Genomic DNA, 22,328 nt, shown 5'->3' with positions numbered 1-22,328 from the left:
GGGGGGGGGGTGTCTTTCTTCTCGTGGCCAGAGGTTCTGAGCATCCAGCTGATGAGGAAGCGTTGCCAAGGCGGGCTCCCCCCAGGAACCCGCCTTGTCAGGTTGCTGGCGAGGGAAGTGGGGGCGAGAGGCCTGAGGGCAGCGTGTGGGGCAGGCTCCGTGGGGGTCCTCGGGCGAAGGAGACCCTCTCCCTGCCCTCGGGCCTCCGGTACCGGCCCAGCCACCTCCTGTCTCCGTTCCTCCCCAACCAGCTTCTTCACGGCCAGCGGCACGGGCTTCGAGGCCTTCTTCACCGCCGACGGAGTCCTGGTCGTCGCCGTCTGCACCAAAAAGGAGTACATGACCGTCGCGCTGCCGGAGTTTCCCTTCAACGATGCCGCCTGGGTGAGTGCCAGCCGGGCCGGGCCAGAGCCTGGGGGTTTCCCGGCCTGCCGTGCAGGACGTTGTGGCAGCCTTCTCCAGCTGAGCAAGCTCAGGGGAGCAAGAGCTGTCATCCGAGCCCTGCTGGAGACCCCGGATCAGGGAGGGCCACACTGGAGAGAAAGGACTGCTAGGCCAGTGAGGGTGAGCCTTTCAGAGCCCGAGTGCCCAAACTGCAACCCAAAACCCACGCATTTATTGCAAAGCGCCAACACTGCAATAAAACCTGAAAACCGAGGTTTTCATTTCGAAAAAAACGCTCACAGCCAGTCCAAGCAAATATATATATATCTTTGGGAGCGCACTGACCGGCCATGCAAAAGCTCGGATGAGTTGTGGCTCATGAATTGTGGCTTGTGAAGTCATCGCCTGGCCCCACTGCTCCTTTCCGAGCGTGCGCAGGGCCCCTGTGAGCGCTGTTACCCGACGCTCGGCTGCTGGGGCGACAGGCCTCGCGTGCCGACGGGGGGCTCTGCATGCCCGACGCGGCAGGCGTGCCACAGGCTCACCACCACTGCGCCAGCCAGTCCCTGCACGGTCGCCATCTTGGTCCTTCTGCTTCTTTCCAGCACTGCGTCGACATCGTCCACGTCGCGGGCCGCCGGCCCTTCGGCCAGAACCTGGTGAACGTCTTCGTGGACGGGCAGCTCCGGAAGGGGGTCCAGTTGCGCTTCCCCTCACTCAGCGAGGTAACAGGCGCACCTGTCCCCAGGCTGCAGCCGAGCAACCAGGCCGTCGGCGGGCTGGGGTGGGATCCGGGAAGCCGCAGGCGGCCCACGACAGAGCGAGTCTCTGCAGGTGCAGAGGAAGGCGGGAGGAGGAGAAGGGGCCACGGAAGTAGGGAAGTCCATTCTGGAAAGCGCCATCGACATAAACGTCCTTTCGGGCATCCGGAGACCCCGCAGCTGCTTTCCCTGCCATGGGTGCTCCCTCCGTGGTTGGACCGCAGCTGCCAATTCGCCCCAGGAGCAGGAGGGGGGGGACCACGGAGGCACCTGCGCTTTTGCTGTGCAAAGTAACGCACAAAGATGCGCACGTAGGAAGAAAGGTTGCGAACGAAAACGAAGGAGCCGTGACGAGCGCCCGGGCCCTGCCTCTCTCCCTTCTGCTGGTTCTTTGCCTTCAAGCCAGTCTTTAGCCGCACAGCCATTCACACAGAGGGCCACCCTTCAGGCAGAGGACTGTTCCCCGTAAGCTAGGACACACGCGCACCCCAGCTTCGCCTGACCGGTGGGGAAGCCTGATAGGAGTGGAACCCCAAAACCTCCGGCGGGCATCAGGCTCGGGTGGCTGGCCTAAGGAGTTCCTACTCTTCAGTAGGTCTACTCACTACTTGTCTTAAGGAAACTGAGAAGGGTGTGATCCTCCCTCCCTAACAGCAGGTTTTAGGCCTTCTCTCTCAGCAAGGAAGATAAACCTTGTTTGTTGCAAATATGGTTTAAAAACGGGGGGGGGGATATTTGGGGGGTCTTTGTTGCAGCAGAGCTGTTCTGTCGTGCTCTGGTCTGCTGTGGCAGTTGGCAGTGGCTCCCGAGGCATGGACAGAGTGCCCTGGAGTGCATAGGAAGATTCAAACGAGGCATTCAGGGGGGAAACAGCTAGCTGGGAGGGCAGCCCTGCCAGGAGGGTGGGCCACAACCAGTGGGAGGATGGCCGATGGTGGGGTTTGCTGGGCATGATGGGACTTGCACTCCCGCCCAGCCAGAGGGCGCTCCCTGGGGGAAGCCTGCTTCACAGGTTCCCGTCCCTGATCCACCATTTTGCAACAGGGCCCGGTTGGTGGCGGCCCCCGGCATTCCGGCCTCCCCGGCACGTGCCCCCGGGAGGGCCACGCGGCCTTCCCATGCTCACGGCCTCTGTCTTCTCTCCTAGTCGTTCACCTCTTGCTGCATCGGCTCCGCGGGGCACCGCACGACGACCACATCCACCGGCCCGCTCTCGCCGCCGCACTCCCCGGACCTGGGCTTCCCCTCCCACCCGCCCCTCAGCCGCTCGCAGTCCTTCCCGGCCTCTCTGGCCGCCCCCGCCTGGACCCCCGTCCCCCCGCAGCCCCCCAGGGAAAGCGCCGTCGCCACCACAGCCGCCGGGAGCCAGGACACCGAGTGGGGGGTGCCCACCTCCCTCGAGGGGCACCTGGGCCCCGTCGCCATCTTCTGCGAAGCCCTCCAGCCCGCGCAAGTGAAGGCCCTCTTCGCCTCAGGTGCGTGCAGGGGGGTCCGAAAGAGTCCGGGTGCCGGGCTCGTGCCGCAGGAAGGAAGCAGTGGTGGACACACCAGGGGGAGCAAGATCTCGGGGAAGGTCACGTCCACGTGCGGCAAAAGTCCGGGGGGCCACGCCGGGAGCCTCTCGCGGCCCGAGGCCCATCGGACCCCGGCTGAGCTGCCCTTCCCGTCTTCGGGCAAACGGAGGACAACGGAGCTGGGCTGCTGGCACTGGCGCTCAGCCTTTCCCGGCTTGATGCGCTGCGCAGCTGGTCCTTGGGCCCAGCGCACCGGGAGGGTGCCCCAGCCGAGGGAAGGCTCCCCCGGTATTCTGCATCCTGAGAAACCCCTCCTGGTCGCACCGCTCGACCCCCGGAGGTGGCAGGCCCCGGCCAGCAGGCCAGTAGGCCTCCGAGCTCGGCCGTGGTGTCTGGGCAGGTGGTGGAACCCGGCTCTGCAAGCACAGAGGGTTTTGCCTGCTGGACCTGGATGGGGCGGGAGAAGCACGTTCGTTCCCGGTCCTTTTGTTTCCTCCGCCTGCACCCCACACATCCACGAGTGACGGCGTGTGTGGCGGATGGGGAGGGCGTGGGTTTCAGTTGCCCATGGCCTGGGCTGCATGCTCAGCATGTCTGCTTACTTATTGGTGGATTTCTCGAGGCGGCTTCCAGAGCACTCGGTCTTGTCCTCACACCGACCCTTCAGAGTAGGCTGGGCTGAGAGCAGTGTGGGCCCCGAGTCCCCTGGCGAGCTCCGAGCTGGACCTCCGGGCTCCCAGTCCAACCTGCTCCTGCCAGGAATCACAGCGGCTCGTTTTCCGCTTTGGATGAGAACGGAAGCTCATCCGCTCTGCGCCACTGGGCCCCGAGAAACGCCGCATGAGGGGCCCCCAACCCCGGCTGTGTTTGGGGTTCCACATCTCCTGCCTTCCAGCCCTGGAAACCACACCCTGTGGGTCGCTATGGGGCACATGGTCAGCTCCCCATGGGCCAGGCCCTGCCCCCAAGCACATGGTCACCTTCTATTCCGTTTCTCTACCACCCGTAACCAAAGCTCTCTGGGGGTCCACGACATCGCAAGTCACCCATCCCGATTTCGACCAGGCCCGGCCCTGCTTAGCCTCCAAGAGCAGGCAGAATCAGGTCCGTCAGGCCGTGCAGCCACTAGTCCCCCCAGCCAGCGGTCACGGTGGGGACACCCCCACTTAGCCCTCCACGGAGTGCGAAGGTCCCACGTCCTGCTGGTTCCTGGTGCTCCTGAGAGCAGCCCCGCTTCTTCTGTTACTGCAGGACCAAATGTCGCATCGCCGTTCAAGCCTGAAGGGGATTTCCTAGAGCTCAGCAATAAACTGCTTCTGTACTACACCCCGCAGGTAAGACTTGCCAACGGTCGGTTTCTCACGGCCCCTCCCCGTTCTCCAGGAAATGCCAGGCATGGCTGTGAAAGTCCATTTCCAGACATTCATTTATTCATTTGGAGTTTTTGTAGGCCATCCCATTCACAGAAGCCTCGGGACGGCTTCAACACAATAAATAAACAGCATATAAGTAATACATATAAAATCCGGATTCTCCCTGGCTGTAGAAATTAAAACCAATAAATAATATTAACAGTTATTAAAATATTGTTGAAATAGAAAGGTCTTAGCCTGGCACTGCAAAACAAAGAACGATGGCGCCAGGCGGACCTCTCTGGGGAGCGCATTCCATAAGTGGGGCACCACCGCAGAGAAGGCCCTCCGGGTGCTCACCCTCCTAATATCCTTCACGGAGGGCTCCCAGAGAAGGGCCTCTGCCGCCGATCTCAAGGGGCGGGAGGGCAAATATGTATTTGTATTACATTACATTGTTGTTAGTTGCAAAGTCGTCCGACCCGTCGCAACCCCATGGACAACATTCCTCCAGGCTCTCATGTCCTCCACCATTCCCCGGAGTCCACTCAAGCTCACGCCAACTGCTTCAGCGACTCCATCCAGCCACCTCATCCTCTGCTGTCCCCTTCTCCTTTTGCCGTCAATCGTTCCCAGCATCAGGCTCTTCTCCAGGGAGTCCTTCCTTCTCATTAGGTGGCCAAAGTATCTGAGCTTCATCTTCCGTATCTGGCCTTCTAAAGAGCAGCCAGGGTTGATCTCCTCTAGGACTGACCGGTTTGATCGCCTTGCGGTCCAAGGGACTCGCAGAGTCCCCGCCAGCACCACAATTCAAAGGCCTCAATCCTTTGGCGCTCAGCCTTCCTTATGGTCCAGCTTTCACAGCCATGCATTGCAACTGGGAAAACCATCGCCTTGGCTATACGCACTTTTGTCGGCAGGGTGATGTCTCTGCTTTTTAGAATTACATTATTACATAGTACATTACATTATTATTACATTAACAGTATTGTATTACTAGTATTACATCTCGTTCCTCTTCATATCTCTCTCCCTCGTGGACTTCCAGGCCTGCAAAAACAACATCTGTTTGGACCTTTCTTCCAACCACTTCTTTGATGGGAGGCTGACGGGGCACAAACGGGTGAACTGGGACATCAAGGTAAAGCTGTCGGCGTCTCCGCGGGTGTCCGGCCTCCGTGCGTCACGCGTGTGGGTGCTGCGCCTGCGCAGGGCCTCGGTTTGGGGCGATTCTCCCAGTGCAGTGCAGACGTTCTCTTGCTCCAGGGCAGCCTTTCCCAGTCTGGCTCCCAAGATCTGGGACTGCACTTTCCATCATCCTTGGCCGGCATCCCCAGGAGTCTCAGTTCCACCACATCTGGAGACCCAAGGCTGGGAAAGGTTAATTGAGGGTCCCCACTTAGCACAGCTCTAGGCTAACGATGTGCTACTGAAGGCAGCAAATCGGGAGGTTCAGCCTTTGAGGGGAACTTTCCTTGTAGTGAGGACTAGAAGCTTAAGTCTAGGAAACATCTCCCTTAGATATCAGAGTGTTTAGCAGGATGACCCATGAGCAAAGTGGCTACGAGTGACCGATAAAAAGGCCAGTACCGAATGTTGGAAATGCAGCAGCGGTCAGAGAGTGCTACAAAAATTGGCCGCGGGCCAGACTTCTCAGCACCTCCCACGTCAGGTCACCCGGATTCTCTGAGCATCCGCCTGATGTTCTTCTCATCTCTCTCACTGCACTTCTTTGTGACCGGGAAGAAGAAATGGGAAAACCACAAAGCAGATGTGGAAAAAGGGGAACGGAGGGCAGTGCGTATTTTCCAAAGTTGTACAACTTTTGCGCTAGACCAACTGGTGAAATTGCTCCATTTCAAAATTGCACGTGGCTTGTTGGATTTTTGAACGTGCGCATTTTCCGAATGCAGGTGCACGAGAAGGTATCCTCCTGCCAGCGTCTGCCTTCAGGGTCGCAAATGGTGCTGGTTTGACGTCTGCCAGCACAAACAAGAGTCTTGTCCATCTCAGGACGTCCGTCCTAACCAGACTAAACCCAGGAGCCTCCTAGCTCGGCCCCACCTGACTCGTTCCCCACTTCCTTGGGTGGATGCCAGGAGCTGCCAGCCCGAGCAGCCGGGGGACCGCCGCTTGTCCGCCCCGGGGCAATGGTCTGCGGCAGGCCGTGCCGGGGCTCTGACGGGGGGTTGTTCTGTTCTGTCTTGTCTTGGGCTCTCGCAGGACGTGGTGAACTGTGTCGGCGGGATGGGGGTGCTCCTTCCCCTGCTGGATCAGCTGGCCTCCCAGAAGAAGGCGTCCGAAGATCAGCCGGAGACCCACGACTTGGTTGGCCCGGAGCTGACCTCCTCCCGGAATGCCCAGGGCATGCTCATCCCGCTGGGCCAATCCGCAGGTGACCCGGCCGTTCCCACTGTCACTCTTAACAGCCAGGAGTGGGGCTTTCCACCCTTCTTGGGACTGGGCCAGGCGGGGGGGGGGGGGTGCTGGAATTCGCCTCCACTTTGATTCCACACGGCCTTTCCAGTGGCGGCCCCCTTGGTCTGAAACGAGCTCCCTACTGAGGCCCGCCAGGCACCAGCTTTGCTGTCTCTTCAGTGCCGGGTCAAGCCTTTCCTCTCCCACATTTAATTTATTTCCCAGAGCCTCGTTAGCGGCTTAAACAGGGTTCAGTCAGGTTTTATGTGGCTCAGGTTACTGGGGTTGTATGTGTTTTTAATGTGTTTTAAACTCTTGTATGGCAGCTTTTTCTTTTTCCCCATTTTTTACTAAGGTGGTAAAATTTAGAATGTATTTAATGGGTTTTTTTTAATAATGTGTGTTTTAGATTGCATTTTAATAGATTGTTGTAAACTGCCCAGAGAGCAGTTGGGCAGTATGGAAGTTTAATTGGGATCGGGATCCCCTAATGGGACTCATTCGCTCTCCAGCTCACCCTAACTCTTTCCTCTAACATGGGAAAGGTCCCTCTTTAGAACGGCTGTTCCTCCCCACAGAGAGCCGGCTGGAAAGGAACGGGGTGGCAGCCTTCCTGCTCTTGGTCAAGAACTTTCTCCGGGGGCACCCCGTCAATCAGGAGAGCCTGGTCCAGTGCCAGGGGCCCGCCATCATTGGCGCCCTGCTCCAGAAGGTAGGCGCCGCCGCACCCTTCATCCCCGCCTCGGCCGGGGGAAGAAGGGATGGGGCCCCGACATGCTTCGCTCAGGCATCCCCGACCTGCCGCCCTCCAGATCACAGGACTCGCCGTCCAGCACCTCTGGAGGGTGTGCAGCGAGGTCCTCCGGGGAGCCCGTCATCCGAGCTTGCCTCCAGCGGGCGGCCTCAAGGAACGTACACGCCGTGCCCTGGCCCCCTGGGATCTCGCCTGCAAACCTGTTCCGTCCTCTCCAGCTAAAGCAAAATGCCCGACGCGGTGCATTCGAAGCTTCGTCCTCCTGCTGGGACAAATCTGGACGCTTCTGCTCTGTGGCCCTCCCACGTGGCTGTGCCACGTTTCGGGCTGCCTGAGCGCCTGGTCCACGCTCCCGTCTTCATGCAAAGCTCTCCGGTCGGGGTCGCTTCTCCTGACACGACACGGAGCCTGAAACCAATAAAGCTTTTTGAGCATAAAAGAGCTGCAAGGCTGTTTTCCGGCCCTCGCCTCGTCTGCTCCCACAGCCCACCCTGGGAGCCAGATCGCTCGACAGGCGGAGAACCGCAGTTGGCCCAACGTGCTGCTCGCAGATTTTCATGCAGACGCGGGCCTCCCGCTGCCTGGCCATGCGTTCCAGCCACTCTGCTGCACAGCCGGTCAGCTGCAGTCCCAGAACCGGGAAGCTGCATTTGCAGAGTGTTTCGCTGATCCACAAGATGCCAGCATCTTGGATTAGAGGCGAGAGGGGAGAAGAGGCCCCTCGGCGGCAGCTGCGTCCCAGGAGGGCGGGTCCGGTGAGGAGGGAAGCGCCGGGCACGCGTCCGTGTGCGTGTCCTTCCTCTGGAGAGCGACGCTCTTTGCTCCGCAGGTCCCCAGCCAGGCGATGGACATGAACGTGCTGATGGCGTCGCAGATCCTCATGGAGCAGGTGGCCTCCGAAGGGCACAGCCTCCTGCTGCACCTGCTGTATCAGTACCTGCTGTTCGACTTCCGCATCTGGAGCAACAGTGACTTCGCAGTCCGATTGGGTGAGCGCGGAACCCATCCAAGGCTGAGCATCCCCGGAGCCCAGCGGGGGCTCTGGCCATGCAGCTCTGCCTTCCCCGCCCCCCCCCCGTGGTGGGACTTGCAGTTCCTAGAGGGCATCAGTAAAGCAGCGTGGGTGCTATAGAAGCCCCCCATTCCATATTGGCCCAAATGCTTCTTCCGCCTGGGGGCCTTCGCTCCCATGTGGCGATGAGCTCGCCTGCGCGGCAAAGAGGTGCCAGGTGGCTGCCATAACCTGTAGGCTGGAAATGCTTGGAAGCAGCACTGGCCGCACGGGCTGCCTCCTCCTTACTCGCCCTCCCGGCTTCGCAGGTCACATCCAGTACCTGTCCAACGTGATTAAGGACCACAAGCAAAGGATTCGCAAGAAATACGGCGTCCAGTACATTCTGGATTCCATCAGGACGTATTACGGGTGAGTCAGGAGCCCCTCCTTGCCCGTGAAAGGGACGCGCCGTAAAAACGGCTTCGGAAGTGCCGGGTCGCCCCCAGCCAGCTTTGTCTCTCGAGCATCTGCATTGTGGCCACTGACACAACGGACCGGGTGAAAGCCAACCTCGGATGACCCTCGGTGGTGTTGCTTCCAGCTTCTGGGGAATGGATCGCCTGTTTGCTGGCACGTTCTGGAGCCGTGCCTCCATGAAGCGGGAGGTTTTGGGGCAGGGGTGCCGAAACTGAGCCCCACGGGCCAAATGCATCCGCCCGGCCTCCTTCCCCTTGGGGCCACACCTGCTTCTCCTTTCCCAGCCCGCCAGCAATGGCTCGGTCCCCGCCTCTGCCCACCTTTCCCCACATTCCGGAGGCTACAATGCCTTTCCAAGCCCAGCGACTTGCCGGGGGGCTTTCAGCTGCGAGATGTGGGGGAGGGGGCGATTTGTGCCCCGCCCCTTTTGCCTTTGGCCCCGCCCCCCACTGGACCCCGTCTCTGAAACGACATTAACGCTTCTGCTGACAGCACCATTCAACACCCCTGCTTTGGAACATGGGGAGTGGATTTGGGAGAGGGACGACAGGCCCAGGTGCCTGTTTTGTCCCGCTCTGCAGCATCTCAGAAACCTTTCTGGGACGGGGCAGAATGGGAAAACTGAGCTTGTCTGGGGGAAAGAGCCGTGTGGCCTTCACACGCGCCGGGGGCCCGTGCTGCTTGACGCCCACGTGCGTGCAAAGCTATCCCAGCCTCTTCTCTCATGCTCACGTGAACCAGAACATCCGCGGAAAGATGCCTGGCGCTGGACTTCCAACGCCAGCCTCCCCGTAACTTGTTTCTCTCTCCCGCCGTAGCTCTTGCAAAGAGAAACCCGTCGCCACGGATGACATCCGGACGGTGCAGACCTCCCTCTTCAGCTTGATAAAGGACTTCTTCTGCAGGAGCTTCTCCACCGACGAGATGCAGAGTACGCTGAACTACCTGGCCGCCGTGAACGACGAGCACCAGGTACGGCTGGGGCGAGCGAGACTCCGCCTGCTGGGACAGGGGCGCCTGCTGCCCTGAAGCCGGGGAGCGAGGCCTGGGGAGCCCGAGAGTCCCGGATGCAGGGGATGCGTGGCATCTGGAGCACTGCCGTCTGTCCGGGCCCCGGAGCTCCCCGCACCTCCAACCCAGCATGGGAATGGCGGAACCAGAAGGCAGCTCCTGCAGGGACGGCCTGTCTACGTTTCCCGGGGGACTTGGCTAGATGAGGCCCCACAGCTCAGCATCCTGGGCAAGGGGGAAGTGGCGTGCTCAGACCATGCACTCCTCGATGCTTGGAGCTGAGCATCACGATCTGGGTATTCCCGAGTTTGGCGGAATCGAAGCACAGAACTCGGAAGCCCTAAGAAGGGTGTGCATGGACACAAAGCCAGGCTCATTATTCCTGTGTTAGATTTTGCACGATTTAGCACGCTGTAGGCAAGAGGAGCATGGGGGCGTGCACGGGGAGGCCGTGCCGACAGTCGTGCCAAGGGGTAGGGAGCAGGGAGTGGGTTGCGAAAGCGTCAGGAGCTGTGACCCTCTGGAGCGATTCTGCCGCCCTCCGGTGGCCGCTCCTGGCACCCTTCTGAGTCGTCGTCTCTGCGACCGTGTCCTGCAGGTGTGTGGGGTGCTGGAGGTGATCCACAGCCTGCAGAAGAGCTCCCCTTCCCAGGAGCAGGTGTACACGTTCTTATTTGAGCTGGGAAACGTGGAGATCCTGTTCTCGCTGCTCGTTCAGCGGAAGTTCTCGGACGAGGTGCGCGAAAGGGTTTTCAAGGTGAGAACTCGTGGGTCTTCCTGCCCCGTGTGCTTCTGATCCCTCACCTGGCTCGGCGAGGCGCCGAGAAGGGGCTGGGGCCCACGGGGTCATCCATGCCGGTTCCACCCCACCCCATGCATTGCAGTATGTGATCCCCACAGCGCTGCCTAAGCCACAGCGCCCTGAGCGCAAGTGGAGGCCGGAGCCGGAGGGGGCAGCCGAAAGCAGCGCCTCGGCAGGTTCTCTCGCCAACGCCTGGAAGCACACAATTTGCGACTCGGCCTTCCAGGACTCGCAGCTCTGCTCTTCCTCTCCCCCGCAAGTGAAGAACCGGGCGTGGGGTGGCAGAGGGCCTCTTGTGCTGCCAGAGGGTCCAGGGACAGAGGGAGCCACAGGGCTGTGTCCCCGGCCTGGTTAGCCGCATCTTCCTTGCCCCGCACAGATCCTGTACAAGCTGTTGAAGTACGAGAAGGTGAACGAGCGGAGCAAACACCGGCTGAAGCTGAAGGACATCGGCTACCAGGGCTTCATCTCGTTCCTGAATGACGTCCCGGTTTCCATGCTGCTCTTCCGGTGCCTCTTGGAGCAGGTGCTGGGATCAGGTGAGGCGCCCGCACTTGGGTGTGCCCGGCGTGGCTGCTTGCGGCATTTGGCTGGAGATGCCCTCTGCCTCCCGGGCCTGGGAGCGGAACTGGGCTGAAGATCTTTCTCAGGAGAAAGCTTGCTAAGGAAGACAAAGGTCCCCTGCTGAGCTTACTTTTAAAAGAAAGTTCAGCAGGAGACCTGGCTTGCCTCTTCCCTGCGTTTGCCATGGATGACCTTTCACAGGTCACTCAGCCTCCTGAGCCCAGGAGGGATCATCCTGTAGTCCAAAGCACCTGGTGGGCCTCAGCCCCGACACTCCCTCACCATTGGTTGGGCTGGCCAGAGCTGATGCAAGGCCTGGAGCAAAACACTTCATAGAATCGTAGAAGAGTAGAGCTGGAAGGGGCCAAGAAGGCCATCCAGTCCACCCCCTGTTGTTGCAGGAAACCAACTCACACCCTCCCACTCAGAAGGCTGCCCAGTTTCTTCTTGAATGTCCCCAGTGAGGGGGAGCCCCCCACCTCCCCAGGCAGCTGGTTCCACTGCCGTCTTGCTCTGACAGAGAGGAAGCTTTTCCTGATGTCCTGCTTGAATCTGGGTTGTCACAGCTTGAATTGGATTATTCCGTGTCCTGCACTCTGCCATCAGCAAGGAGAGATCTTGGCCTTCCTCTTTGTGGCAGCCTTTGAGGTCCTTCTAGAGGGAGCTCATGTCCCCCCTCCGTCTTCTCACCTCAAGGCTGAACATGCCCAGTTCTCCCAGTCCCTCCTCACGGGGCGGGGGTCTCCAAACCCTGGAGCATTTCTGTTTCCCTCTGCTGGACCCTTCCTAATTTCTCTGCATCTTTCTCAATTCTTGGTGCCCAGAACTGGACACAGTATTCCAGGTGAGGTCTGACTAGTGAGGAGTAGAGGGGAAATCCTCCTCTTCATGATTTGGAAGGACTACTTCTGTTAATGCATCCCAGAATAGTACTGGCCCTTTTGGCGGCTGCCTCGCATTGCTGGCTCCCGTTTAGCCTATGGAGAACCAGAAGCCGCCCACTTCCGTCTTAACGCTTTGCCTCCCGTGGGCCAGGAGAGCCAGGCCAGCCCATGGGCCTCCTTCCCGGGGCACACACCTTGAAGGAGGTGTCCTAGCAGTGGCCAAAAGGTGCCAGCGCCTCTCTGGAGTTCAGTCTGATGGGCTGGGATGCACGGCCTCTCATAATGCCTTACGCGTTCCTAGAGATGAAGCAGGTGCACCTGAGCAGCAGTCGTGCAGCAGGTGAGCTGGGATGGATCGCTCCCTGTGCATACGCACCTTAACTGCGGGACTGCGAAGGGGACGGGCACGCACGCGTGTCTGAGTCTGCGTTCAGGAAATGCGTGCGCTGTGTGTACAGGCAGGTTCCCAGGCTGTTGGGACAGAACCGTTAGGCGCAGTGCCCCCGAAACTCGCTTTTGCATTAATCCGAGCTTTGTCCCGCTCCTCGTTTTCCTGTCCGCAGACTCCCCGAACTACAAGGATTTGGTGGCTGTCGTGTACCTCTCCCACCGGGCAGAGCTGCCCGTGCGGCTGGACGTTTGCAGAAAGGTGAGTCAGGAGAGGGGCCAGGCATGTGTGCCCCCTGGGCTGGGGCGGGAAAAGCGGCCACATCGAAAGTGCGGAGAGCTGGTCTGGCGACGGGTTGGCCTGGCCCGGCCCGGCCTTTCCTGCCCAGGCGCTGCCCCCTCGCCTCTCTGCCCCCTTGCCCCCCGTGGCCACGCACGCCCCGTGCTGCTGCGTTGGGGAGCGGTCCCATGGCCTGGCCCCGGAGAGGCACCGATTCTCACCGCCCCCGCCCCGCAGAAGGTCAAGGCCCACCTTTTGCAGACGGCCCGCCATCCCGAGAAGGGGACCCCCACCTGCTCCCCTGCCTCACCCGGCAGGGCGGCTTGTGAGAGATGCGCTGCAGCCCCCTCAGCCCCAGCCAGCGGAGCCCCTGCGGGGGAGGATGGGAGCTGTGCTCAGCCGCGCCGGGAGGCCCCCAGCGGGCGGCTGCCCCGGGCCGCGAGTCACGCCGTGCTCCGCTTCCTCCGCCTCCCAGCTCTTCCACCTGATCTACTCCCAGAGCGACGTGGTGAAGCAGCTGGCGCGGCTGGCCGGCTGGCAGGACACGCTCACCAAGCTGTACGTCAAGGAGTCCTACGAGTCCCGCCAGCACAGCCTGTCCGGCTCGGCCAACGGCACAGGCTGCCCCCCCGACCTGCTGAGGAGCGCCAACCCGCCCGGGGCCGAGGCGGGGAGGGAGCCGCCCGACGTGGCCAGCCCCTCGGCCTGCGACCCACCCGACCTGGACGTCTTCCTCCCGCTGGGCTACGAGGGCTCGGACCACGAGCTCTCGGAGGGCTTCTCGGACCACTCCGTCTCGCCCACGGGGCAGCGGAGCCGGCCCTTCCACCCCGACGGCGCCTTCAAGTCCTTCGACTCCCTGGAGCTCGCCAGCCACGGCTCCTCGTCCAACATGGACATCCCCGGGCAGGGCGAGGGCCGGGCCGGCGAGGCGCTGCAGCCTGACCGCGTCTACTGCCCGCTGTCCCCGTTCTGCATGTCGCCCTTCGACCTCGCCCTGGACCTGGGCAGTGCGAGCTCCACCGCGGAGAGCGGCAACCAGACGCCCGTCAGCCTGCCGGGGACTCCGTCCCCCCTGGAGAACTTTAAGCCCTTCCCCGGCACTCGGGCGCGGAAGAGCTCCAGCCTCTCCAACGTGCTGGACGAGAGCAGCTACCAGGAGACCCTGCCCAGCGACACCATCTCCAACACGAGCAACCCCCAGGTGAGCCCCCCCTCCTCCTCCTCCTCCTGAGAAGCACCCCACTCAGCAGGTGAGGTCCAGTGTGTCCACCTGAGCCTGGATCCAGGCTTGCTTGCTTCCGTCCATCCGTCCGTCCTTCCCGGAGCAGGAGCCATAGCTCCCGGCAGCTGTTCTGCGTGCCGAGGGTCGCAGGCTTCGTCCCTGCTTTCCCGTCAACGGCGCTGCTGGCCGCTAGCCAGAAGGAGTGGCGCTCCTGCTCAGTGGGAGACCGCCCGCGTTTAGGGGCCGAAGCTTGGCCAGTCGTGACCGCGACCCGTGATAGCGCAGCCCAAGCGGGGTGGCGCGCATCCGGACTCAGCAGCGTGTGGAATTCCTCTGCGGAAAGCGAGGAGGAGTTTTTGTCGGGGCCCAAGAAAGCCGACAAATCGAGACTCCAGAGAGTGCATGTCCGTCACCAGACACAGCGGGTGACAGTGAAACCCAGAGCTAATTACTTCTTTTATGTAATGCTAGCAGTAGACCTAAAACTTCGTTGCCTAAAGAGAGGAGCATGTAGATAACCCGTATGGTGTAGTGGTTAAGAGCATGGGACTGGAACTCAGAGGATCCGGGTTCGAGTCCCCGCTCGGCCATGGAGCCCACTGGGTGACTTTGGGCCAGTCACAGACTCTCAGCCCAGCCTACCTCACAGGGTTGTTGTTGTGGGGATAAGATGGAGGAGGAGAATGATGTAAGCTGCCTTGAGCCCTTTGTAGGAAAAAGGCAGGATATAAATCGAGAAATAAATAAAAAATAAATAAATAACTTGGTACGTGGGTCACGGGGATGGCCTTGTAAAAGGATGAGACAAATTCAAGGAGAGTAAGACTGTCAGCAGCACCTGCTTGTGGCTGCTGTATTTTATTTATTTTTATATATTTATTTTTTCCAAAATGTATCCCATCCAATATCCAAACAGGATCGCTTGATGGCTTTCATAAAGAGTGAAACAACAGTAACAAGGAGAGCAAAATCCGCAACAGCACTTGAATAGAAAATCACAGCCAGCAATGCCTCAAAATATGGAATAAGATCATTCTAACCATTAAAGTTCTGGGCAAATAGAAAGGTTTTGGCCTGGCACCGAAAAGAGTTAACGAGTCGGTGGCAGGGGCACCTCCCTAGAGAGTTTATTCCGCAGTCGGGGCTCCACCACTGAGAAGGCCCTTCCCCTGGTAGCTGCTCTCCAGGCCTCTTTCAACGGGGGCTCCCGGAGAAGGGCATCCGGGATGCTGCTTCCTGGGAACTCACTGTGCATGTGTGCGCGTGCACGCACACACGCATGTGTACAGAAAGCTGGGCTGGATGCATCCCATTTGTGGAGTCCAGATCTCCCGCTCTTAAATCGCTTGACGTGCCCCAAGGAGACTGCAACCTGAAGTCTGGCCGTGGGGAGAGAAGAGGGGAAGGCAAGGCTGTGGCATTCGCAAAGCCGGAGAGGAGTGGGCGCGGGCGGGTGGCGCCGTTAGCTCCCTGGCTCTGCTGCAGTTAAGGAAGGCCGCCCGGTTTTCCCCTGCCCAGCCGCTGGCTCTCTGGAGCCTGAAGGACAGGGACGTTTGGAGGGACGAAAAGCCTGGGCAAAGGCTTTCCGGCCGCAGAGGCCTCTGCCACATCCCTCTCGATCCCACTCTCTTCCCCCAGCAAACTCCCGAGGAGGAGCTGTGCAACCTGCTGACCAACATCGTCTTTTCGGTCACCTGGCGAGGGGTGGAGGGCTGGGACGATGCGGCCTGGAAGGAGCGGGGCCAGGTCTTCTCTGTCCTCACCAAGCTGGGCTCGGCGTGCGAGCTGGTGCGCCCGCCGGACGAGATCAAGCGCAGGTGAGAGGGCGGGCCGTTGGCCAGGGGCTGCGGAGCAGGCGAGGCGTCCGTTGCTGAGAGGGAAGCGAGGGACGGGGTCGGGCGCGTGTGAGGGATCCATCCGGGGGATTCCTCGGGCCCGGCCGGCCAGGCACCGGTCCGCTCAGCGGGGCACCCTGTACCCCTCTGCTCCGCACCCATCTCCGTTCCTCGTGGGGCACACAGAAGAAAATATGGCACTGGTCTTCCACGCGTGATATTGGGGCAGTGTTCACGCGCCCGGCTAAACGCAGCCTCTCTGGCCAGAGGGAGCGGCTCCACGCGTGTAGGAGAAACGCTCGGGGCTGAAGGGGGAGCAAAGCAGGTGGAGCCGGCCGATCGGAAGATGGGGGCGACATGAGATGGGCACTTGCAGGCCTCCGTAGGTTTTGGACAACAGCTCCCACCCTCCCCGGCCAACCGAGCCCTTGGTGAAGGGTGCTGGGAGTTGCAGGGCACGGAACCCAGAGGACCCCGGCTCCAGGCAGGCTGGGGAGGGGGGAGCCGTGTGTGATGGGCGCTTCCCAGCAGCAGAAGCAGTTTGGGGGAAGAGAGAAGAAGCGGGGGGCTGCAGGCGAGGGCGTGACTCAGGGGAAGGGGACCCTTGTGGGAGGCGTCCTCCATGGTGGTCACCCGCCAGGGCCGCCGCAGACGCTTCCCGCCGGTGACTCCTGCCTTCGCCTCGCCTGCCAAGGCCGCCGTCTTCCCGGCACGGCACCCGGGCCGCAAGCGGCACGGCAGACCAGGCTGGCGCATGCGCTGCTGAAGCCGCCCCCCGCCCACCTTGGCTTCTTGTTCTCCGCCAGCCTGCTGGAGGAGATGCTGGAGTCGGCCCTGACGGACCTGAAGGACCCCACGCCCGCCATGCTGCCCGGCCTCACCCAGAACGCGCTGAAGCTGCTCCGCCTGCTGCAGGACTTCCTCTTCGCTGAGGGGCACAACAACCAGGCCCTGTGGAGCGAGAAGGCGAGTGCTCCTCTGGCCGGAGCGCGCGGGCCCAGCGCAGGCCCTGGGCGGGCTTTTGGAGCCGCCCCGGCTCAGGGTGCTTCCGGCCGGCGTTCCCCCGGCCGGGACCCGTGGCTGGGCTGGGAATGGTGGGGGCCACAGGTCTGCAGGCCCCAGTCAGGAAGGGAGGGGGTGCCTCGTTGCCGGGGCCCCCTTTATCCCGGAACCACCCCCGGTTTGCCCGCCCTGGCATCCCACAGGCCCGCTCCCGCTCTCTTCCTTGGGGCCTGCGGGCAAGCCCTCCCCATGTCCCCGCGGATGCTGGCGGCTTCCGGCCTGCTCCCGTGGCCAGTGGCCCAGAAGCAAAGTCCAGAGGATCTCTGGAGGCGCTTGCGGCGTGGCCTGTCGCCGGCTTGCTCCTTGGCGAACCCGCTCAGACATTCCCGGCCCTGCCGTCAGCCCCTTTAAGAGCCTGACTGGTGAGGAAGGGGTGCGCTGCACATGCTCAGGGGCACGCTGGCAGCCTGCCGAGTCTGCAGAGTGGGCTTAGCGATGCGGAATGAGGAGGAAGCGCAGGTGGCCTTTCTATCCACTCGTGCGTCCCAGCGCCCAGGCCTTACGCTCAGCTCTCCGTGGGCCACAGGTGTACGAGGGGGTCAACAGCCTCCTGGACAAGCTGGGCGTTTGGTACCACCTGGCGAACGGCACCTCTGACTTGAAGGAGATGGCCCATATCGGCCTCCGGGTGTTGATTGGGTACATCATGATCGAGGATGTGCAGGTAAGCCCCAGAGCCCGCCGCACGCACCTTCCCTCACCTGCCTGCCCCGCCCCGCCTCGCCCCGCCTGCTCAGAAGGGGCTCAGAACCCCAAGCCTTCGGGAGCCAATTTGGCGCGGAAGCGTGGCGCACCCGGGCAGCGGGGACTCTAGCACGGGGCCAGATCCCCCCTGCCTCCCGGCCCCCCACGCTTCCCGGGCCGGGAGCCCCTCGCGGCTTGCTGCTCGGGCCGACCGGCTGCTCTCCCTTCCCCTCCCCTCCCCGCAGCTGCAGGCGCTGGCCTACGTGAAGCTGCACAGCCTCCTGCAGACCGCCTCGGCCCTCAGGAAGGGGGAGGCCTGCTACCTCCTGGGCAAGCTGGAGGCGCCCCTGCGGCGCTCGCTGCACGCCAAGTCCGAGGCCTTCTCCTGCCTGGTGCCCGTCATCCGCACCCTGATGGACCGGTGCTACGACGCCCTGCAGCTGCAGCACTTCCTGCCCTCGCTGCCCCCCACCAACGGCAGCCCCACCTTCTACGAGGACTTCCAGGGGTTCTGCACCACCCCGGAGTGGATGGCCTTCATCGAGAAGCACGTAAGCAGCTGCCCCCCCTCCCCCCCGCCACCGCCCGGGGGCTTAGAGCAGGGCCGTCCCCCTGTTTCCCTGCACTGGTTCTCTTGCGCCTAATGCAACCCAATCCCTGAAGCCGCTGTTAAAATATTATTATTATTATTATTATTATTAATAATAATAATAATAATATAACATTTCTATGCCGCCCCTTGCCGAAGCCTCGGGGCGGCTTACAACACAATAAAATACATTGAAATACAATAGAACATAATAAATTACCACTAAATACAAAAAATACACTGAGATACAAACATAATAATATAAAATTAAGATTAACAGTATAAAATAAGTAAATAAAGAATATAGGAGGAGAAAAGAGAAGGAAGAAGTTCCCCTGTATATAAAATATATACATGACGGGATGTAGCAATATATTTTATGAAGGCTATAAAAAAGCCAGGGTTCCATCAGGGGTCTTCAAAAAGTTTCCACACTTTTATATTTAATATTTTATAAATATATGTTATATATTTTTTGCGGGCAGCATTTTAAAAAGTTGGTACGACACTGGGAAAAATGCACCACAGAGGACGATGGCTATGTGGAAAAGGGAGGTGATTTGCTTTTGAAATTCTTCGTGAATAGAGTTCTTAAAAAGTGTTGCGACTCTTTGAAGACCCCTCGTATTTTCAAAGATGTGTAAAACTCGCCGCGCCTGGGGCCACTCCTGAGAAGGCCGTGCAGAAGTGGCTTAGATTCGGAGTGCAGCCCCATCTTGAAGGAGGGAGGGGGCATTTGCCCGATGGCGCCGCCTTTCGGTGACGTTCCGGCCGGGTTTCTGTTGGCAGGTGCAGCCTGCCATGGCTCAGTTCGAACTGGACACGTTCGCCAAGAGCCACGACCACATGTCCAGCTTCTGGAACTCCTGCTACGATGCCTTGATGAGCAGCTCGCAGAGGAGGGAGAAGGAGAAGGCCGACAGCAGGAGGAACTTCCAGGTAGGGGGTGGGGGGCCGGGCGTGGGTCTCGGGAGGCCAGCTCCGTGGGCCCCCCAGGCCTGGGCTAGCGGAACTTTGTCCAGGGCCCAGCACAATCGGACCACTGGCAGCAGCCTGAAATTCTCTTTCAAAAAACCAAGCTTCTGGCCCTTATGAATTACATGGATCGGTCTGCAAACATGAAGGTTGTTGAAACCAAATGCATCAATGCAAGATGGGGAACACGTGGCTCGACAGGACTGAACAAGAAAAAGATCTTGGAGCAATTGTGGGCAATAGGCTAAGCATGAGCCAACGATGCGATGCAGCCCCCAAAAGGGCAAATGCTATTTTGGGATGCAGTAATGGAAGTATTCCTTCCAAATCACGAGAAGGAGTAGTTCCCCTATATGCCTCACTGGTCAGAGCTTATGTGGAATCCTGTGTCCAATTCTGGGCACCAAAATTTGAGAAAGATGCAGAGAAATTAGGAAGGGTCCAGCGGAGGGCAACAGAAATGATCCAGGGTTTGGAAACTCAGCCCTGTGAAGAGAGACTGGGAGAACTGGGCAGGTTCAGCTTTGAGAGGAGAAGATGGAGGGGGGACATGAGCTCCCCCTAGAAGGACCTCAAAGGCTGTCACAAAGAGGAGGGTCAAGATCTCTCCTTGCTGATGCGAGTGCAGGACGCGGAATAATCAGGTCAAGTTGTGACAACCCAGATCCAGGCTGGACATCAGGAAAAGCTTCCTCAGTGTCAGAGCGATACGGCAGTGGAATCAGCTGCCTGGAGAGGTGGGGGGCTCTCCCACACTGGGGACATTCAAAAGGAAACTGGGCAGCCTTCTGAGTGGGATGGTGTGACTTGGGGTCCTGCAAGGGGTTGGTCTTGATGGCCTTCATGGCCCATTCCAGCTCTATTCGATGATTCTGTGAAGGCTGCGGTGTTGATCGACGGACTCTCTCTTTCCTTTCCACTCCCATGGGTCACCACACTCCTTGTTCTCGCACAGCAGACCCCCACAGACACTTTGGGTGGGGGGCACCTGCCCCTTCCCTTCCTGCCCTCACCCGCTTGCCTTTTTTCCTCCCCCCCACACTCCCCCCGGCTTCCTGTTTCGCCAGAGACTTGTCCTGGAACCAGTGATGAAGCGGACGAAGCTGGAGAACATACGGCACACGAACATGCTGAAGCAGGTCAACAATCACCACACCACCGTCCTGAAGCAGTGGCGGGCGCTCAGGTGCTTGCTGACTTCCCCGCGCTCCGCCTGGGCTGACAGGTACGTCTCCACCTACCACCTGCCTCCCCCCCCCCCCATCTTCCACGCAAGCATGTGGGCACGAACAAGTGTTCTTCCACCCTAGACACCCAGCGCCTGGGTTGCTAAAACGAACCATTCTCCAGCTTGCCGTAGCTTTGAAAGGGCCGTTTGAACAATCCTGGGCAGATCATGCATCCCTTCAAAAGGAAATTTGCTTTCTCTTCAGCGGCCAATACTCCCAGCGGTTTATTCTGCAACCGCAGGGCCCGCGTTCCCCCGTCTACCGATCGTGGGTGCTTTCCTGGCTTTCGTGCCATTTTCTCCTCTTCTAAAACATCGAGATGCCTCGACCGACCCTTAGTTCTTGGCAGAAAGAGCCGGAAGCTAAATGCAGTCGTGCTTTTGGCATCATGGCCCCGTCCCTTTCGCCCATGGCCTTCTCCTACAAGCTTCTCCAAGTAGAATCGGACCCAGGCGGAACAAGGCCATGCAGCCCTGCCCCACGAGGACTGCTGCCCGGGCGAGGGGGCCTCCCGTGGGCCCTGCCTGCTTCGGCAGCGGTGTTGGGATCCTTGGTGGTAGGAGAGACTCCTTATTCCACCCTCTCTCTGCTCGCGTGCTCAGGAACCCTCCCGAGATGCACTGGAAGTTGTCCGGCGCGGAGACCTATTCCCGAATGAGGCTGAAGCTGGTGCCCAATTACAACTTTGACCGCCACGTGGAGGCGAGCGCCCTTCGCGACAACCTGGGTAAGGAGCGTCTCCCGCTTCCCTCTCTCAACGTCCCTGGAAAGCCTGCGGGAACCGCCTCGGGTGCGGGGGGAGGGCGCTCAACGGGCTATGAACAGTTTCCTACGATCAAGCCAAAGGGCTCCCTAGCGAGTTGGGCAGCGCAGCTTGCGTGACGAGTAGCCACGGCGCAGCGTCGGGTCAAGCCCTTGCAGGACCCGTCCCTCCAGAACCCACGGACTTCCCCTCACGCTCGGCCGAGCCAAGCGGACGCCCGGCATCGCTCACCGTGGGGCCCGGTTGCACACCCGGCAGCCTTCCCCGTCGGGCAGCCACAGGATGCGGAAGCAGGGGGGTGCAAGCCGGTGCACCAGCCGTCATTCCTGGCACTGAAGAGCCTCTGTCTGTGTGCAGAGTGCTTTTCCGCTTTCCCTGCGGATATGCAGCATCTCCGTCCCTTCCCCGAAGCCAGGATTCCTGGGGAGACGGCTGCCACTCCAGGGTGGCGCTTCCCCCCCCAGCTGCCCGTTCCCTCGGATCGCGTGCTTGTCCCTCCGGCCGGTGCCCGGGGCTGACCCAGCCTTGGCTCCCGCCCCCTTCCAGGCGCTGACCATTTGCACCACCCGGCCGAGCCGCTCCCCTTGGCCGTGGCCAGAGAAGCGAAGGTCAGCGAGCTGCAGGACGACCAGCTGGCTGAAGAGGACCTCTCCTTCCTGGATAGCCAGTGAGTGCTTCCAGCCTCCCGGAAGGGGGAGCTTCCCTTGGGTGGCCACTTGCCGGCCCAGCGGGACCCGGCCTGGGCTCCTGGCGTCAGCTGGACCCGCGGCACCCTGGGCAGCGCCCACTCAGCTTCCGGTTCCTTCCAGCGTGGAGCCCAAAGAGCAAAGCCAGCGGGAGAAGCTGGTGATCTCGGAGGACTGCGAGCTGATCACCATCGTGGCCGTGATCCCGGGCCGCCTGGAGGTCACCACCCAGCACATCTATTTTTACGACGGCAGCAGCGAGAAGGAGGAGACTGAGGAAGGTAATGGCAGGGCACCTCCTCCCAGGACCCTCTGCAGCTCGGCCAGCGGATTCCACGGGCCGGCCTTGCAGAATCCTGGCTCCGGGGGAGAGGGGCCGGCCGCTCACCCGTGAAGTGTGGGGCAGGAGCCAGCGGGGGCTGAGCCCGTTGGGGCCCCTCCAAGCTGCCCGGTGAAGTTTCTCGCACTGAGCGAGAGAGTCGGTCTGTTGCAGAAGAGCCGGGAGGCTCCCGGCAGGGGAGCAGGGCCAGGCGTGAGACCCAGGCCTTGGCCCAGCGCGGAGGCACGGGGGGCTCCGTCACGCTCGCCGGCCGCCCGGCTTTCCCTGCAAGAGGCCCCCGGAGGGAGCATCCAGCGGCCGGCGTGGAAGGGGGGGACCGGAGGGATGCTCCCCGTGGGACGCGGCTCTTCCCGTGCTC

General features: G+C 60.7%; 1 protein-coding gene across 1 annotated transcript in view; it reads left to right on the top strand.

The window, feature by feature from the left end:
• The window catches only part of NBEAL2 (neurobeachin like 2), a 90,821-nt gene that overhangs the window by 51,240 nt on the left and 17,253 nt on the right, over positions 1-22,328 (top strand). The window contains exons 14-36 of the mRNA XM_044424752.1: positions 252-384; positions 990-1,109; positions 2,293-2,620; positions 3,911-3,993; positions 5,060-5,152; positions 6,235-6,406; positions 7,008-7,141; positions 8,013-8,172; positions 8,504-8,606; positions 9,473-9,626; positions 10,264-10,422; positions 10,847-11,006; positions 12,479-12,564; positions 13,058-13,786; positions 15,446-15,624; positions 16,449-16,608; positions 17,231-17,368; positions 17,634-17,939; positions 18,767-18,916; positions 20,020-20,177; positions 20,784-20,908; positions 21,491-21,611; positions 21,754-21,911. Of these exons, the coding sequence (XP_044280687.1) occupies positions 252-384; positions 990-1,109; positions 2,293-2,620; positions 3,911-3,993; positions 5,060-5,152; positions 6,235-6,406; positions 7,008-7,141; positions 8,013-8,172; positions 8,504-8,606; positions 9,473-9,626; positions 10,264-10,422; positions 10,847-11,006; positions 12,479-12,564; positions 13,058-13,786; positions 15,446-15,624; positions 16,449-16,608; positions 17,231-17,368; positions 17,634-17,939; positions 18,767-18,916; positions 20,020-20,177; positions 20,784-20,908; positions 21,491-21,611; positions 21,754-21,911 (4,109 nt within the window). The remainder of the gene's footprint in view (positions 1-251; positions 385-989; positions 1,110-2,292; positions 2,621-3,910; positions 3,994-5,059; positions 5,153-6,234; positions 6,407-7,007; positions 7,142-8,012; positions 8,173-8,503; positions 8,607-9,472; positions 9,627-10,263; positions 10,423-10,846; positions 11,007-12,478; positions 12,565-13,057; positions 13,787-15,445; positions 15,625-16,448; positions 16,609-17,230; positions 17,369-17,633; positions 17,940-18,766; positions 18,917-20,019; positions 20,178-20,783; positions 20,909-21,490; positions 21,612-21,753; positions 21,912-22,328) is intronic.

Source organism: Varanus komodoensis, unplaced genomic scaffold (genome assembly GCF_004798865.1).
Source record: "Varanus komodoensis strain SLA01 unplaced genomic scaffold, ASM479886v1 scaffold15, whole genome shotgun sequence".
NCBI classification, from domain to species: domain Eukaryota; kingdom Metazoa; phylum Chordata; class Lepidosauria; order Squamata; family Varanidae; genus Varanus; species Varanus komodoensis.
Note: the sequence above shows the minus strand (reverse complement) of the source record. Positions and strands in the feature narration are given on the sequence as shown.